Raw genomic sequence first — 18867 nt, 5'->3', positions numbered from 1 at the left:
TGTAGCACTCCAGATAAAACAGAAAGGGGCGAATACATCCAAAAATTCTCTATAAAAGATATAACGGTTGACCAGATATACACCAAACCCAATTCTACTCAGGCTTGCAGATTGCAAATGTAGAGCCATTTGGCTCTTAGTCCACCCTTTGTCCTATTTCCTTATCCCAAACTGTTGAAGGACCACCTGGAGTCATTGCTGGGATTCTTCAGGCTCTCCCTTCACTGTCCAGGGAATCCAGAATGCTTGTCTTTACGTCCTAAAATTTGTAAAAAGACCCCACGTGCAGAGGGTACAAGGCCAGAACGGCCATCTCCAGTTCTCTAGACCCGGAGAAGTTGTCCCAACAGAGGTCTCAAGGACTGCAAACATGCAAGGAACGTGTCTAGCAGGATGAGTGTGGTCAAGACAAAGCGCTACCTAGTACACATCATCTCGCGACCGTTTTTTGGGGGGCAAACGTTGAGTTCCGTAACAGAACAAAACAGGGCAAAACATAGAGCCGTAATTACCAAGTGACCCCGGGTCTGGCTTAGTTGTGCAGACCGAGGTGGTTAAAGCAGGTCAGCTGCCTTCTAAGAAGGTTCCAGCATAATGCAGCGCCATCTCCAGAAAGATCCTTTGCCTCTGGGGATCGCGCAGAAGCCAACTAACTGCTGGGAGGCTAGGAAGCGGCAGCCCGGTGCCTGAGCCGAAGAAACCGACATCTCTAGAAATAAAGCTCTGCAGCCCATGCGGCGCCTCAGTTCTGTCTGGGGTTGGCGGCCTCGGACGTTACGCAGCCGGGTGGGTCCGGGCGGTTTGCGATGGAGGCCGCGGGTCGTAGCCGGTGGCACTGAAGAGGGTCCCCGCCGCGTAGTGCGCAGCCCGCGCGCCGTCTTTCCACCAGTTCTGAGAGTCTCTTTGCCCTTCCCCACGCGTCTCGTCCTAGCGTGGGCGCCGCGTGTGGGCGTGGGGGCGTGTCCCTGGAGTCGGCGAGCAGGACCGCGACTACTCTACGGCTAGCCGGCGGCCAGACGGACACCGAGGTTTGACTGGCAGGCGCAGGGGGCGGGCGCGGGGCGGTTCCCCGGGAGCGCGGGCCAATCCGTGCCGGGCCGAGGCGGGATCGTCGTTTCCGCTCGCTGCGCCCCGGCCGCTGATTCGCTCGCGGCTGCGGCTGGAGCTGGAGAGCGCGCGGGGAGCCCTGCGGGTGCTTGGCGGCCGGCCGGCGAATCCGGGCCGCTGAAGAGGAGGGGGTTGTCGCGCGCCGAACTCGGCAACTTTACTTTTGCCGCCGCTCGGGGTCTTAGGGGGTGTGGGGCGGGCAAGTGCTGGAGGACTTGGTGGTGGTGATGGGGGAGGGGGCGGGGAATGACTTCCTCCAGGCAAACTTTTACCCGCTGCCCTCCCTGTGGAAAACTGAGCGTGTGGGGCAGTGAGCGTTTGAAGAGACGAGGGTGAGCGTGTGCGGAGGCTGGACTGCTGGGCCCAATCACGTGCAGCCCCGTCGCCCGGCGGGAGCCGATTTTGCCCGGCGAGCGGTGGCCGCGGCGCTGGCTGAGAGGAAGAGCTGAGCGCCGAGGTTTGGGGAAGTGGGTGCTGCGCCAGCCGGGGGCGCCCCGAGTGAGGCGGCCACGCGGGGTGTGTTTCCTTTCACTTCCCGCGGCAGCTGCCGGAGATGAGGAGACTGGAGTTCGACCCATAGGCCTGGTGCCCCGGGTCGAGCACCTCCCTACCCCCCCTTCCTCCGCCTGGACTTCGGGGAGCGTCCCCCCCTCTCCTCTCCTCGCACCCCCCCCCCCCGCCCGCACCCCCAGCCCGGGGTTTCCGGCCATGAGTGAGCGGTGAAGTAGTTGGCAGGGTGGAGAGCCTCGGAGCGAGACTGCGGGAGGCGATGCCGGCGGGCTTCTGAGTGACTTGGGGAAAGTGAGGAAAACCCCAAAATGGAGGACTTCGCTCCCCGGACCTATGGCACCAGTAGTGGCCTGGACAACAGACCTCTCTTCGGAGAGACGTCGGCCAAGGTGAGTGTGGAACTGGGTGCCCGGCCGGGGTGGGGGTGCCGGTGTGTGGCTTCCCGCCTGCCGGTTGGGTGGGGGCTCCCCGGAGGCCCGTCCCTGCCTCTTCCCCCCCAGCTCGGCTCTGAAGTGTTTGCCCAACCACTTGCCTCCCTCTGTGGGGCAGGATTGGCCAAGAGCCTTCAGGGGTGGAGGAGGGTGGGTGGGCTGGAGAAAAGCAGCGATTTCCAGGCTGTTGGGGGGCCTGGAAAGGGGGATGGGAAGGCCCTCTGAGGAGGGCAGGGGGGCGTGGAGCCCGGCCCTCAGCAGAGGCTGCAGGCTGGTGTCCCCCCAGGAGCGGGAGAGCTGAGGTGCGGGTCTGTTTCTGTGGGGCCATGAAGAAGAGCGTGGAATGCGCGGGGTGCTTTGATGGCTTTCCATGCCAGGAAGTGATCAAAGGGATATTGGACCTGCACGAGTCATAATACATATTTTTAAAAGGCTATTAAAAAAAAGTACAGTGTCTTTGAGCTCTGTCATGTGATGTGCAGGGCCAGCAGTTGAAGAGAGCTCTTTGCCTGTCCTCAGTGTAAACTTTATGAGTAGTTTGGGCAGGATCATTAGCCAAGTTCTCCCTTCCCCCACCCTCCTTTCCCCGAAAGTGGCATTGGTGATCTTTGACTCCTGATAGAGTGCTTTCAGCCTGGAAAGAAGTAGGACACTCAAGAGAGCCTTCTGCTTCCTGGGCTTGCTCAGCTTGGGTAGGGGCCCCTCATACAGGAAGCATCTGTTACACCTGGAGCATAGCCCTAAATCCTGGCAGCCGGCCTGCGGCTTTACATTTTAAACTCCATTCGGATTGTTTTTCTTTGTGTCAAAAATGTTTTGAACTGGCTCTCTACAAAGATGCAGCTTTTGTTTGTTTGTTTGTTTGTTTTCAGCCCGCAGTGCACTTGGTTTGAGAAAGGAACGCTAATCCAGTAGATGTTCTTGATTAATGTAGACATGATTGAGCATTATGTCCCAGGCCCCAGGGGTGCAAGGAAGGCAGGGAGGTCTCCTGGGAACCTAGAGAGTGGAGGCAGCTTGCTGCCTGCTGGGATTAGACCTGGGGCATCTGGCTTCCCAGCTGCCACCACAGCTAAGAGGTTCAGTATATCTCTCCTAGGTGCTTCGATCAACAGATTGGGGTGATTCAGACTTGTAATCTCCTTTAGTCCTAAAGCTCCTGAAAACAGGTAGATGATTTGGTTGAACTTGATTTATATCTTTATCTAGAATGAGCTTGTCTATGTAAATTTTCTATTGTCTATTGTTACCTATTGGAAACCTAAGAACTCTTTTATTTTTAATTAATTTTTTCGGGTTTTTTTTTTTTTTTTTTGTGCCACATCCAGTGGTGCTCAGGGCTTACTCCTGGCTCTGCACTCCGGGATCACTCTTTTTGAGCTCATTACCCAGTGGGGTGTGGGGATCAAACCCTGGTTGGCCATGTGCAAGGCAAGTGCCCTATTCACTGTACTATCTCTCTGCCCCCAGAACTCTACTATTTCAAAGGAAACTTTTTAACTGCATACTGATGAATTCCTTCACATAGTCCTAATATCACTAGTCATTTCAACTGTAGATCCAGCTTCTCAGGTAAAAGTTAAGAATAATTCCAAATCTTTCAAAATTGCCCTCCTTTTAAAGTCCTTTCTTATGGGTTAACAGGATGATTAGCAGTGAGACGTGGAGCCAGGGAGATAGCTCAAAGGAGTAGAATGTTTGTTTTACACGAGGGGAGGAGAGAGAGAGAGAGAGAGAGAGAGAGAGAGAGAGAGAGAGAGAGAGAGAGAGAGAGAGAGAGAGAAGGAAAAATCCCCAAGACCTGAAGGAAGATTGTTCATTGTTCATCTTTATTGATAGCAAATGAAACTGCCACTAATAAAGAGTAAAACCCACCTCCTGTCATGTTCTGATGGGTTTTCTCAGCTTTTATTAATTACTTGCCTTATAACAACCATTTGTAGATAGCCACTCAGTTTGTAATCTGGAAGGCCAAGAGCTTTGTTGTCCCTAACTGTAAAGCAGAAGTGTCTGGGGCCCACTGAATGGAAGTCTGGAGTAGAGTTTGTGTTCTTTAGGCCAGGCATCTCATGGGCTCCCCTCTCCCCCCATTTGATTATTTTTCCTGTGTATGATGGGCCTTGTTTCTGTTTTCACAGTGAGACAATCTGAACCTTAAAATTTGTTGAGTCACAACAGTTTTCCTTTAGTAATGTTTTATGGGGCTGGAGCAATAGCACAGCAGGTAGGGTGTTTGCCTTGCACGCGGCTGACCCGAGTTTGATTCCTCTGCCCCTCTCCGAGAGCCTGGCAAACTACTGAGAGTATCTCGCCTGCACGGCAAAGCCTGGCAAGTGACCCGTGACATACTCGATATGCCAAACACAGTAACAGCAAGTCTCAATGGAGACGTTACTGGGCCCGCTCGAGCAAATTGATGAACAATGGGAGGACAGTGCATATTACAACAGTGCAATGTTTTATGAGCTGATTGTCATTGAAGAGTTCGGCACTAAAAACCCCATAGACATACCTTCACATATCTAGGGCCCTTTCACAGGGTTTGGGTGGAGTGGTTTGTCCAATGTAAAGGAATAAGGAAGGATACCTAATATGCATTCTCAAATCATACAGGTATAAGCCAGGGTGCAGTGGGCAGCACCCTCAGGGAGCAATTTCTAAAGGAATTCTGTCTTCACCTGTACTTAGTGCAACGTAGTGATTTCAGTTCCTGAACCCTAGGTGTTTCTTGATTTTTAGTTTCACAGATAGAGCTATGAAGCAACACACCAAGTGAAGGTTACATGAATATCTAAGGGATAATAGATGGAAAATGTTTGGGGCTGGAGTGATAGTACTTTCGGCAGATAGGGTGTTTGCCTTGCACACGGCCAACCTGGGTTCAATCCCCGGCATCCCATATGGTCCCCCCAAGCACCGCCAGGAGTAATTCCTGAGTGCAGAGTCAGGAGTAACCCTTGAGCATTGCTAAGTATGACCCCAAAAAGGAAAATAAAATAAAAAATAAATGGAAAGATGTTAATATTTTGTAAGAAACTAGCTTTTCTTTCCTTGATACTTTTGAAATTATGGATTGCTAGATTGGAATGGGCTGCCTTAGGCATCCCTAACAATGTTGCTATGCTTTTTGAAAAATTAAACACCTGGGTCTGGAGCGATAGTACAGTGGGGAGGGCTTTTGCCTTACACGCGGCCAACCGGGGTTCGATTCCCAGCAACCCATATGGTCCCCTGAGCACCGCCAGGAGTAATTCCTGAGTGCAAAGCCAGGAGTAACCCCTGTGCACTGTTGGGTATGACTCAAAAAGAAATTAAAAAAAAGTTTTCAAGTTTTCTGATGTAGTGCATCTCTTTCAGGTGCTAAATAGATGCCATGATAAAATGATGAAGTCAGTTTCTTCTTTTTTTTTTTTTTTTTTAGCCATACCTCATGGTACCCAGAATTTACTCTTGGCTCTGTGCTAAGAGATTACTCCTGGTAGGGTTCTGGGGATAATATATGATGCTGGCAATCAAACTTAGGTCGACTGCTTGCAAGGCAAGTACCTTACATGCTGTACCATCTCTCCAGCTCAATAAGTTAGTTTTCTAAGTCTGTGTTGCATTTTAGCATTTTCTAAAGGAATGTTGTCCTTTAGAAACATTTAAAAAAAAACACAGAAATATATGAGCAACATTTATAGTTTTTAGCATAATTCAAGTATAGTACATGAAATTAGTTTTTATCTATTTCATTTAAGTAATTTAAGTACATATATCCAAAATACAATTAGTTTACTCAGTAGCCATAATGTGGTCATTTAGCATGTGATAAACAGAAAAAGTAGTGATATTTTTATATTATTTTTTTCTGTACTCAACTTTGGTGTATTTTTTCACTTACAGCATGTCTCAGGGCTGGAGCGATAGTACAGTGGGTAGTGCATTTGCCTTGCATGTGGCCCACCTTGGTTCGATTCCTCCACCCCTCTTGGAGAGCCCGGCAAGCTACCAAGAGTATCCCGCCTGCACGGCGGAGCCTGGCAAGCTCCCCATGGCAAATTAAATATGCCAAAAACAGTAACAAGTCTCACAATGGAGACATTACTGGTGACCGCTTGAGCAAAAGGATGAACAATGGGAGGACAGTGCTACAGTACAACAGCATGTCTCAGTTTGGACCATTCACAGCTCAAGATCACATTTAGCTAGTATCACCTTACTGAACTGCTTTGTCTAAGGAAAGTGAATTATTAGTTCCAGTGGTTTCATATTGCTGTTTGGCAAATATGTTTCTTTCCTGTGGAACCATCTTGTCAGAACTTTTAATATGGTACTTTCCTCCAAGATGCTAGTTTGGAGAGAGTGGGTAAATAGTACTTTCTGAATTGCTTAGTGGCTAGCCTTTTTATCCTAGGTATAGTGTCGAAGCTCTCAGAACAGGAGCATTCATGAGCCAGGATTCTACAAAACATACTTTGAGAAATATTTAGGAATCAACATCCCTGCTTTCCCCCTCCTCTCTTTTATAAACTTATGTGCCTACTATAGTTGCTGAAAGCTGCTTCAGGACAGCATACAGTTGAGGCCATCTTACTGTTAGGTAATGGAAGGGCAGTGATTATCCTTGGGGCTTGAGAGTCAGTCTGAATTATCTGATAAGTTTGCTAGCTGTGGAATCATCTGAGGTGAGCTTAACCAGTGTGTTTTGGTGAATCTGGGAGGGAAAAGATGGTTCTCTGTGGGAGAAAGTGGACAAGGAGAAATGTGGTATTTGGTGGCATGTGATGTTAGTTGGTTTGTAAATCATTCTGTTCTTTCAGTTTTTAATGACACACACATGCTGTTTCATATTACAAGCAAGATTATAGTTATTCTTATCCTTTTTTTTCCTTTTTGGATGTGAGATGAGAAAAATGAGTAGCTTTGGAGTACAGGTGTACATACTGGGCGCAGCAGATAGTACAGGGATATCGCTGTAGGAGGTGAGTTAGTGGATCCTGAGTTTTTGCTTTTGGATTTTTTGGCTCCAAAGGCAAAAAAAAATCTATATGTAGGTCTGAGATTGAGCTCAACAGTCCAGTGTAAGTCCTTAGGTTTTGTCCTCTGGCACCACTGCATAAACAAAACAAAAACCACACCCAAAACCAAATAAAGTATGAAAAGCACTTTCCTACATTCTCCTCTTCTATTTTCCCTCACCACCTCCCCCCCCCTTCCTCACCCCAAAAGAAAAGTAGAAGCAAATAATCAAGAAGACTGGTGAAAAACAATTTTTTTTTAATGGCATGTAGTTCAATACAAGCATATCTACCTTAGAGCTTTTATGGCTTATACAAATAGCAGGGGTAGACTAGAGTGCTACTTCATGCTTCTTTTTATGAGGGGTTGGTGGCATGGAAGTTTTGCTGCTTTTTGGAATGCAAAGCTGTGGCTGAGATTGGTGTGTCCAAGCCTGCTACCCTTCTACTGCCACAATGCTATAGATTCTCCTGGGCATGGTGCAGGTTTCTTTCCTTTGGATAGTTTCTGGGTGAACCTCTGAGCACATCACCTGTCTCTCTTAGAGGACAGCTGGTGGTCCATGGGTATGGGTCACTTTTGCCCCAGTCCCTCCTCCAGCCTGCCAAGCCATTTTCAAGTTGCCATTTTTTATTTTATTTTATTTTATTTTGCTTTTTGGGTCACACCTGGCGATTCCCAGGGATTACTCCTGGTTCTGCACTCAGGAATCACCCCTGGCGGTGCTCAGGGAACCATATGGGTTGCTGGGAGTCGAACCCGGGTCGGCTGCGTGCAAGGCAAACGCCCTATCCACTGTGCTATTGTTGCAGCCCCCCGAGTTGCCATTTCTTGTGCTAGATGATAGACGCCATGAGTTTTTTTCTTCCCTACTATATAACGTTTTCTCTTCACCATTCTAAATAGGAGCTATCTGTGGGCTGGGCTAAAGCCATTACATTTTTGAAGTCTCCAGTGCAAAGGAAAGGATGGGATCCTGTCATCTCACCCATACTCTGGTAAAGTTTGGGCCAGGCTCTCATTTCTTCAGACACCTTTCATTTAGCTATCTCTCTGCTGCTTTTGGCAAGGTTGTTCCTTTCTGTAGCACCCTCTTGTCTCCAAATACCTGAACACTGCTATGCTGATTCCTGCTCAGAACTTTCCTTATAACTAAGCCTGTATCCATGCTTCCTTCCCTGGCAGTAGGAGATGTCAGTTTCTTTGAGGCCAGTTTCTGTGTGGGAATTGTGCAGATCTAGACTCCTTGGAGTATAAGTTTTGAGTGCACTTATGGGATGGGGGGGATGGGGGTGGGAGGGATACTGGGATCCGTGGTGGTGGGAAATGGGCACCGGTGGAGGGATGGGTATTTGATCATTGTATAATTGAAACCCAAGAACAAAAATTTGTAGTATGCAACTGTACCTCATGGTGTCTCACTAATAAAAATTAAAAAAAAAAAGTGAAAAAAAATCACATTAAAAAAAAACGCAGCGACCTCATTTTTCTAGTCTTTCAGGCATTAAGCATAATTTCTGCATAGTGCTTGATTTTTATGTGTTGTAGTTTTAAGTGCAGTGAGAATTTCATCTCACCAAAAAGTAACCTGCATTTGTGGGACATCCTGAACATCCTTCCAGTGGAAGGCTGGACACCTCAGATTTGGTTAGAAAGGAGTACTGGAGTTTCTGGACAGTTAAAAGTTACCCCTTTTCCTTCTCTTATTGCTGGTGACCACAACAAGGAGGCTGTGGAAATGGGTAATAAAGTATTGTTTTATTAATTAATTAATTAATTATTTTTAAGCTTTGGTTCAGGCCTGGCTCCCAGAAGCTAATAGTCTGCTGTGTTTACTTCTCTGTATAAGAGGTTTTTGCATGTTGCTAGTTAAGGCTTGGGTTTTTTTAGGGAAGTTCATAGGCCAGGAATAATTACAATGGTATTGGTCAGCTACATCATTTGACATGGTAGAAATCATATCAGTGCCGTTATTAGGAAGCATTCATTAATGTGACTCTCTCCACTGGATGTCACTGTTCTCTAGGGGCCTTACAGTTCTTTACCATAGGTCCCACATGTTCAAACATTGTGCAAGTATAAATGTATAAGTTAAATAACTTTCCCAAGGCAATAGGCATATGGTAAAATAGATCTGAGTTAAGTCTGTTAAGAATTCTTACTTCGGGATGGGTACTTGACCATTGTATGACTGAAATGTAATCATGAAAGTATGTAAGTCTATAATTATATCTCACGGTGTTTCATTAAAAAATTAAAAGAAAAATAAAGAATTCTTATTTCGGGTCCAGTAAATTTTGATTGACCTCAGCACCTCACCCCCAAAACAAGTACCTTCTAGGTCCCATTTTCTGACTTTTTCCTGTGATCTGATTTCCATAAGTGCTGGTTTTCGTTGGAAAATCATGTGCATGTGTTCATCAGAAAAATCTGGTAGTATAGTTAACAAAAAATATTTGCAACAGAATGTACTCCAGTGTTAATTTGGGGGCTGGAAACAGAATACTTGTGTTAAGGTGCTTTCCTTTCATGATGTTCAACCCTAGTTCAATCACTGGCACTTTATGGTTCCCAAGAGCCCTGTGACCCAGCCCCCACCCTGAAAATATGAATGTGCAAAATAAGGGGAGCATTTATAAAACATCTGTATAACCTTTTCTTTCTTGGGATCTGCACAGAGCAGTGGAGGTCATGGTGCTTTCTTGATAGAGCGCAGTGTGAGTTGTAAAGAAACATGAGTGTGTCTGTGTTCTGCAACCCGTTCTCGTGGGGTTGCTGCACATGAGATCCTGTTACTGTCCTGGTCAGAGTCCAGTGTTTCTATGGAACTTCTATAAGACAGTAACTGTGTCAGAGTTCAGTGTTTTCTGTAGAGTCAGCAAGGTACCCCTTGCCTTCCCTTCATGGAAGTTGTCTTGGGTTCCTTCTGTCAAGAGCATGAGGGGATGTGCCTCAAAGGGGGCTTGCAGTTTTGGAGGAACTAGGGAAACCCTACTGGCATGATCAGAGGCTTCTTGCTTCACAAAGCACAGCCCTCTTAGTGTTGTGTCCTCTTAGTAGTTTATTTGTTGAGCACTACCCCATGGGCTTTGGACCAGGCCACTTCTAGAGCTTTGCTATAAGTTTTTAACTGTGTATCTCATGGTGATTTATTTAAAAGAAGAAGAAGAAAAAGAAAAAAGGAAAGAACCGGCCTTTTATTTATGGTATCAGAACCTTTGTGTTTGAGAAACACAACTTTGGATCCAGAATTAGAGGATGTAGCTCGAAGTTCTGAATCACTCTATACAAGTTAACAATGGTAGGAGTGGTGGTGTCTTTGGACATTTCATCTGTCTGAGCAGATTGCCTTTCTTCATGTTCCCTTACACTGTCCGCACTGACCTGAATACTTGGTTGTGTAGAGGGTCAGTATTCAATATAAAAGAGGATCAAACCCTTTCAAAGGTTAGCAACGTGCCAAGGACCTTTATAGTCCCTGGGAATTAGAAGACTGTTGAGTCTTAGGCCTAAAAACAAGGGTAAGATTTTATTTTGTACTACACATGGCTTCACCTTGCTTGGTGTGTGGGGATCACTTGGGACCATGTGATGGGGATAGGGGTGGGAACCAGGAATCACAAGCAAAGGGCGATCTATTTTGTATAAGAGGGGTGGGGAAAGAAAGTTTAGTGACGAGGGTATTTGAGTGTTTCATTGTGCCTGAACTCTAAAACTTGGAATGATGGAGGAATGGACGGGTTGGATCTGAAGATACTTGCTCTAAGGAGATATTTTCCTCAGGAGATTAGATGATTGAATGTGTATGTATGTCATCTTTGTTAGTCCATTCTATAATTCAGAAAAAATGCTAAGTGCTGGATAGTTTTTCATTTTTCAGGGAGTATATATCATCACAGGAAAGATGGAGAGATCTTAAGTCCTTGTTCATTTCTCTTCCTTCCCTTTCAAGCTTCATTTGTCCTAGCCTTCACTTCATTTCTGCCCCCCCCCCCTCCTTTTTTTTGCTACACCTGGTGTTGCTCAGGGCCTACTCCTGGCTATATTTAGGGATAGGTCTTGGTAGGTTTGGGGCACTGTGTGGAGTGCCAGAGTTTGAATAGAACACAGGTATGCTGCATGCCAAGTAAGTGCCTTACCCATCGTACTGTTGCTCCGGCCTTATTCTCCTTGTTCTGTTTATTTATTTATTTTTTTTTCTGCTCAAATTTCATTTTATTTTCTTTTTTTTCTAAGATCAGTCACTTCTGCACCAAAAATATTGCACTTGTTTGCACTAACCTTACATATCCTTGGATGCTTTGTTCCTTTTTCTTATAAAGGTTCCTGCTTTGGGGGTCACATCTTCAAAGAGGATTTCTTAAACTGCCCTCTCTTATTCTCCCCCAGATCATTCTCTTCGTCTGCCTCATTTTATCCTCTGACAATTAGTGTAAAAAAGAGGGGGAAATGAATGTTTAATGTCATCTGGATAGCAGGATGGATAAAGGCTATTCTTGTACTGTTGAAAGTTGGGATTTGGGGGCTAGAGATGGACTATATGAGGGAGAGAGAATATACAGATTGAATACAGGTTGATTTAATCACTAATTCAGGGAATGGGTTCAGAGTTGGTAGGGAGAAGCAGGTTACGCTCCAGATTTTTTTATACCAAAAGGAATGAACTAGGGGGAGTTGTTAAATGAACTAGGGGGAGTTGTTTCTCTGCATAGTTTTATTTTTGTAAGGATGTGTAGCGATATATAATGGGCTTTAAGATTAGAGTCTAGGAACCGCTTTGAGGTCAGGCTTCAGATCACTTTCTGGAGAATGAGATAATCAACCTGAAAAGGCCATGAAAATACAGGCCTTTTATTAAGGAAGCTCACTAGGAACACTGAATTTTGTTAATTGAGATTAGTTGCTCACATCTAATACGTGTCTGCATTGTGGCTGCAAAGGGATATGACCAGTGCCATCATCCACTTCTATGGTGTCATCCTTGTATAGCCAAAAGGTTCTCTCCACAGACACATGACTTTGCTTTGTCTGAATTAGAAAAGTTTGTTTCTGCTTCTTATCATTGGAGGATGTAGATCTGTACTAGGGTTGCACAACTTGTGAATGCAGTGTCAGGCTAGCTTTCAGCTAAACAGTGAGGCCTGAAATCTGATAGAAGCAAAGAAGACAGGTCCCATAGTCTGTTATTAAAGGAGTGGTTTTCAGTTGGTCTGTGGGTTAAAGTTCAAAACCTGCTGGAGTAGAGGAAAAGGACAAACAGATTCTTGAGATGTAAGTCTGAGATAATGCTAAAATGAGTAAATGATTTACAAGATAATTCATGCAGATTCCTTCTCTAAACAGTATCTTGTATTATGTGTATATTTTTGTGTTTTTGTACACATGCGCGTGTGCACACACATACACACATGCCCTTTATTAATGGGTTAAGACTGTTCTCTTGTTGCTGATATATGTTTTGGGGAAGCATAGCCTAATTTCCTGTCCTATCTTCTCTGCAGGTAAGGATCAAGGCTGATTCTGATCCTGTTCTGCTTCCTAGGGGAGTAAAAATAAGTAACGGTACAGGTTTAAAGCTCTAAGAGAGAAAAACAATTTCAGTAGCTATAAATAGGGAAATAAATCTAGGGAAGTGACTGCTAATTTCTATGAGAAATTAATTACTGAGTTACTGGATTAGCTGTACATGTGGAAATTACCTTAAATGCAGCATCCTTTTTATTTTCTCTTTCCCGCTGGTTCTGATTTAGAGCATGTTCAAGGATTTCAAAGGGTTTTGAAATACTAAACAGCTATTACTTTTTATTTTCCTTTTCTCTTTGGAGACTAGAAACTCAGGTAGTTGCTAAGGTCCTTAAAAACAGTCTTTGAGTTCTGGGAAGGATCTACACTGTATGATTGGAATCAATGTTCAAAATGGAATAGTTGAGTCTAAACATTTGCGCATTGCTTGCTTTTCAGATTTAAGTATGTTCACGTCTGTGGACATTATATATCCTAGTTCAGTAGTAGGTCTTTGCAAAGCCTTTAGATTGGTGTTTCTTACATTTCATGTCTGCTCGGGCAACAGATTGCAGAAATAGTTTTAAAAACAGAATGTAAGTGGGTCTTCCAAGGCTACTTAGCTCTTTATTTGGCCTGGATATATGGTACTTTGATAGAGGCTTGAAGCCAAGGCCTTGTCTTGACTTGTAGGGAGAACTCTGTAAGAAATAGTCTGCCATATTCTAAACTCTTTAATAACAGAAACTGATAAACATGACAATGATGTAGAATTCTGTTCAATCTAGAGGGCAGGCAGGGAAATAAGTTAAAGTTTAGATTTTCATTAGCCTGATAAAAACTGCTTATATGGATAAATTTAAGAATTTGGAAAAACTATTTGAGGAAATCTTTATTCTTGAAAGATGTATTTTAGTACTTTTTGTTTGTTTGAGTTATCTGCCACTTGATGATTTTGTCTAGATTGGATTGGTACTGTAAGTTGTTTTTTTACTGAGTATAAATGGAATCTGTACTGTTGTCATTGAACCCTGTCTTTATCATTAGTTTTTCGTATTGGTAAGTTGGGTCAGTGTTTCAATTTCCCGGAGTCTGTTTTGCCTTCTGTAAAATAATCTTAATTCCTCTTCAGCCAGGGAATTTTAGAAGAAAACTGCATCATTGGTCACTTAACTATTCTTTTTCTCTGTTTCCATCCCATATGGCAATTTTGTGTATTGTTTGGAAGGTAGTGGTTCTTTATCACTGCCTCTCATCTGAAACTCTTTCCTATTGGTTGACAACTGGCATGACATGCATACACTCTTACAAATTCCTGGACTGCAAAGATGAGAGCAGAATACACTTTAGAGGAGTTTGGTTGAATCTTTTCCACAACCAGAAAGAAGGGGGTTCCCATAGAAACCTGTTACAGTTAATAGCCACTTTTAAACACATTTTGTTTTGACTGGGAACAAGTTAAGCTGATCAGTGATTTGCCCATAACAAACTGTCTTAATTTCAGACTCCTTTGTAGGCTTTCTCCTATCTAAGTGTTTCGGGTACTCCTAGTTCAGTACCAGTGTGACTGGAGTTACTTTGTCTAGTGTGGCTTTAAATTGCAGTGGCCTAGATCTGGACAGTTTTAGGGTTTGTTCTTAATTTGATAAGGCACATAGGACATAATACTTGGCTCTCCTTCACTTTTCATCCTACTACCTTTGCCTATTTAACTCTTTGGAGTTAACCCCTTAGGTTTGATGTATTTTAGTTTATTAATTTAATCAATGCACGCCTTTAGATTTGAAAGCTTACAATTTGAAAATAATGTTCAGTTGTTCTGTACTTGTCCATATTCATGTCAAACATCTTTGAGCTTGTTTCTTGACGAATATTCTGCTATTCTCTATTCAGCCATAACCAGAACAATCTTTAAAGTTAAACTATTTGAAGACTCATCTTTTACTTCGCAGCAGCACATACTCTTATTACCCTAATGCTTCCAAAATAGATTTTAAAAACATTGTTTAGTTATTTTGTAAATGCTCTCAATCTGTATGTTTTATTCACACACATATCATTTCAAATCATTCTCCAAGTTAGTTGAGATGGAGGGGATGGAAATGACAAGATAGTTTAATGGGTAGGATTCTAGGTTCCTTATATGATTCTACTTTTAAGATGGATAATCATTGGACTGAGATTCCTGTCTACATTTAGATTACAGTAGACAAGATTACCTAAACTCTGTCACAGTAGTTTCAAACTCAAGATAGTACTGACATCATCTACTATCTAGTTCCCGATTCTTCCCAAAACTTTGGGTTGCTTTTCACGGTGCCTTTGTCCCTTCACTTTTGCTCACACTGTTCTTAGGAGTACATGTGAGACCCTCTTTTTAGGGGCTCCCTAATCATAAACTGTAGTTAAAATCAATGCCCTCTCCCTTCAAGAAACCTCCAGATAGTTGTCTCTGTCTTCCCAAAAGTACCTTCCACTCTGACAGTTCCGTATATTTTGCTTTGTCTGTTGGTTTTATTTATGTATAAAGCTCAAACGGGGTAGAATCTTCATTTCTTCATTCTAAGTCAAGCCGTTGCTTAGAGCCCTGTACTTTTCTGAAAGTGCCATATGGCTCAGAAACTCTCTTTTCTTTCAGGATCGAATCATCAATTTAGTTGTTGGCGGCTTCACATCCTTATTGATTCTTGTAAGTATCTTTATTATGTGTCTCATCTATGCGGATAGCCAAAGTTTTTCAGACTCTAGTACTGTGGTATATTTAAAAAAAAAAACACAACTTACAAAGGCCAGTATATATGAAGTATTCTAGTCTTAAATATTTTTCAACTTTCACATAAAACCAATTGGTAACTGGAGTAAGCTACATTGATTTCTACCCTTACACTTCAACCCAAATTAAATATATGAAGAACATAAATCATGTAAGGTAAAGGTAAAGGTAAAGGCCCTCCCGTTGATCGTCGATTTGCTCGAGCGGGCCCAGTAACGTCTCCATTGGAGACTTTGTTGTTACTGTGTCTGGCATATTGAATACTCTCGGTAGCTTGCCGGGCTCTCTGAGAGGGGCGGAGGAATCGAACTCGGGTCGGCCATGTTGGCTGCTTGTAAGGCGAACGCCCTACCCGCTGTGCTATCGCTCCAGCTCTATAAATCATGTAACTCGGATTTTAGTTTGCCATGTTTGTTTTCTAAATTTCTAAACCATCAGTGACTGCTAGCAACTCCCTTGTCATAACCTACTGTAACTATTTCTGTTAATACTGTAATTTTGTTTCAGTTGCAGATTATTTGATTAAGAGGTTATGTGATCAACAGAGTAAATTTTCATCCTGTATAATAAAGCTTGCTATTTCACAATAGACAGTGGTGTCTGAGAATGATACTTCTGTGGCACATTTTCATTATACTTAAGATAATTTTAGTAAAGTTTGAGTCTATGACTTCCTCATAGAGCCTAAATCTTTTACCAGTATAGTCACATTTTTTGTTTGTTTTTTGGTGCAGGGATGGGTAGTGGATGGGTGGGCTATACCTGGTGATGCTCAGGGCTTAATCCTGGCTCAGTATTATGGGGTCACATCTGGTGGTGCTTCTTGGCGACTACATGTGGTGAAAGGATGGAGCCTGGTGGGGTTGGCTGTATGCAAGGCAAGAGCCTTAACCCCTATACTATCTCTCTAGCCCCTCCATTGCTTTTTAACCTGCTAACAGGTAATTTTGAGGTTTCACTGCTCAATATTTTGCCTCTTAAATTTTGGAATTTTATTTTTTTATGTTTTAGTGTTTTGTCTCTTTAAATTGGATGAAACATTCCAAAAGGCTAATAACTTCATGGTAGAAATATTTGATAATGTGAAACATTTTTATAGCATTACTCGCCTAGATTCCAGACTAATCAGGTCTTGGAATTACATGATTTCTCTTCATACAGGTAACGCTGATCAGTGCTTTTGTTTTCCCTCAACTACCTCCAAAACCATTGAATATATTTTTTGCTGTCTGCATCTCTTTGAGCAGTATTACTGCCTGCATACTTGTGAGTACTATTTAGAATTTAAATGTTTTATTTTTGAGGGCTGAGGCTCATACTCTTTAAGGCATAGTCTTAACCCTGGGTTTATACATAGGGTATAATTGCACCAACTACTTCCCCCAAGATTGTCAGATTTTGAACTGTAGGCCTTTATTTTACTGGTCTTTTTTTCAATCTCTCCAAAATTCTAAATTTAATCCTAAAGGTTTGATATACATTACTTAGTCTTCTTTCTTCCAAGGGACTCACAAGCAAGAATTTAGATGTTTTGCCTGCGAAGTCCTTAGGACTTTGGATTTATAATGAAATTCATCTATTTAAAGCTCTTTACTTAAATCTCCTAAGACTTTAGTTGTTATTTTTGTTTTGCTTCTGGGCCAATACCTACCTACCTAGCAGTGCTCAGGGGCTGCTTGGAGTTGGGGGGGGGGGGGGGTGGAGGGCAGTGACCATAGTCCAGGCCTCAGCATGCAAAACATGCCCTCCACCTGGCTGTTGTAGTTTTTAAAAGCACCCTGATTTGCAAAGTTGTTTATGAGAGTTGGGCAAACAATGTTCCAACACCAGTACCACCACCAGTGTCAGCTTCCCTCTGCTGATGTCACTAAACACCCTGCTCCCTTTCCCTGTCCATCTCACCTCCTTAATAAGCACATTTTGAAGTTGGGTCATTGTAGCTGGTTCCATGCTGATGATGGCTCTTCAGTGGATTTCTGCCAAGTATTTATTTCATTAGATGAGTTTTTTCATTTCTTTTTAGGAAAGGCAGAATCAAAACAGTAAACCTTTACAGCTTTTCTGAATTACAATTAAAATGGCACCTAATTCCTACAGGTGGTTCTGGACACTGACCTGAAAAATTAGCTCTTCCCATTTTGGGAGGCTTTGGCAGGTAGTTTTTTGAACCACACCTGATAATGCTCTGGCCTTAATCCTAGCTCTACAATGAGGAATCAGTACTGGAGGTGCTCAGAGGATAAATATCAGGGATCGTACCTGGGTCAGCCCCATGCAAGGCAAGCTATATTATTCCCCTACTATATTATCTCTCAGCCCCACCATTTTGGGAGGCTTTGAAACAAAGCTACTGGAAATGTTCTCCATGGTCCACACCTTCTTCAGTGCCCTCTGCCTAAAACCAGAAATGACTTAATAGTGAAGTCTACACATAATGAAGTATATATGTCTTACAAACCCTAGTTTGCATTGGTAATGACTTTGAGTCATTACATGATTTTTTTCATGTGTGATGGCCAGAAATAAACCCAGGACTTACGCAAGGACTGCTCAATCAGTATATATGAATTTAAATGTCGTCCTCCCTTCTCGTACCTGAGGAAGTAACTTTTATTCAAATAGATAAAAAAAAAAGTGAGTTCTGAGAAAGTAGGAATAAATATAATCTCGTGGAAATTTGGTACTGCTTGGATTTCAAAGAATAAAGAATAAAGCTTGAATTCTGGCTATATTAACCTAAAGCTTAATGATTAACTATTTCTTATTTGTGGGGATAATTATGTTGATGAATTAGTCATTGCAGAAAAAGAATGAGGTTTTTAATACGTAGCCTAGTGGTTACTTAAACTTCTATTTAATTTTTCTTGTAGATCTACTGGTATCGACAAGGAGACTTAGAACCGAAATTTAGAAATCTAATTTACTATATCTTATTTTCTATCATCATGTTATGTATATGTGCGAACCTGTATTTCCATGATGTGGGAAAGTGAAGCTACCAAGGAGAAATACTGACCATGTCTCTTCAAAGTTGTGTTTTAAAGACTTAAGAGCTTGATGAGGTATGCTGAACTCTCCTGTAGGAGTCTGATCCATGATCCTCTTGTTTATTGTAAATCTAATTCCGTCTTTCAGGGGAGAAACTTCATAAATAACTTTGCTTTTTCGTTAAGGAGCCGATGTTGCATTTATAAACATCCCAAAAGCACAAGTACTTTCCACTTTTGAAATGAAAACTTTTTATAATGTAATTGCATGGCGAAAGGCTATGTAACAATCTTGTATTTTAAGACAAATAATCTTTTATTTCTGTTAAACTGAATATACAATTATTGTTCCCTAGGCAACCAACTTTTGTTTATAACTACAATTTAATTTCACATTAACAAAACACAGACGGTGAAAAGACAACTTTGATTGTGAAATCTAATTACAATAATAAATAAAATAATTTATACAAGGTTTTTTTTTTCTTTGTGAGTTTTCTATAGGGGTCATAATCATTAAAGCCCTATAGGCTGGTTTTGGCTTAACCTTTTCTAG

At 42.7% G+C, this 18867-nt stretch overlaps 1 protein-coding gene across 1 annotated transcript; it reads left to right on the top strand.

Annotated features, from left to right (window-relative positions):
* Window positions 1-1833: 1833 nt before the first annotated feature.
* On the top strand, window positions 1834-18569 carry TMEM243 (transmembrane protein 243). Its single transcript, XM_056118254.1, has 4 exons — window positions 1834-2006; window positions 15190-15240; window positions 16486-16590; window positions 18195-18569. Exons 1-4 carry the CDS (start codon window positions 1926-1928, stop codon window positions 18315-18317), a joined length of 360 nt encoding a protein of 119 aa, XP_055974229.1. The 5' UTR covers window positions 1834-1925; the 3' UTR covers window positions 18318-18569.
* The last annotated feature ends 298 nt before the right edge of the window (window positions 18570-18867 follow it).

Source organism: Sorex fumeus, unplaced genomic scaffold (genome assembly GCF_029834395.1).
Source record: "Sorex fumeus unplaced genomic scaffold, SorFum_2.1 ptg000037l, whole genome shotgun sequence".
NCBI lineage: Eukaryota > Metazoa > Chordata > Mammalia > Eulipotyphla > Soricidae > Sorex > Sorex fumeus.
This window is presented reverse-complemented; position numbering and strand designations above follow the sequence as displayed.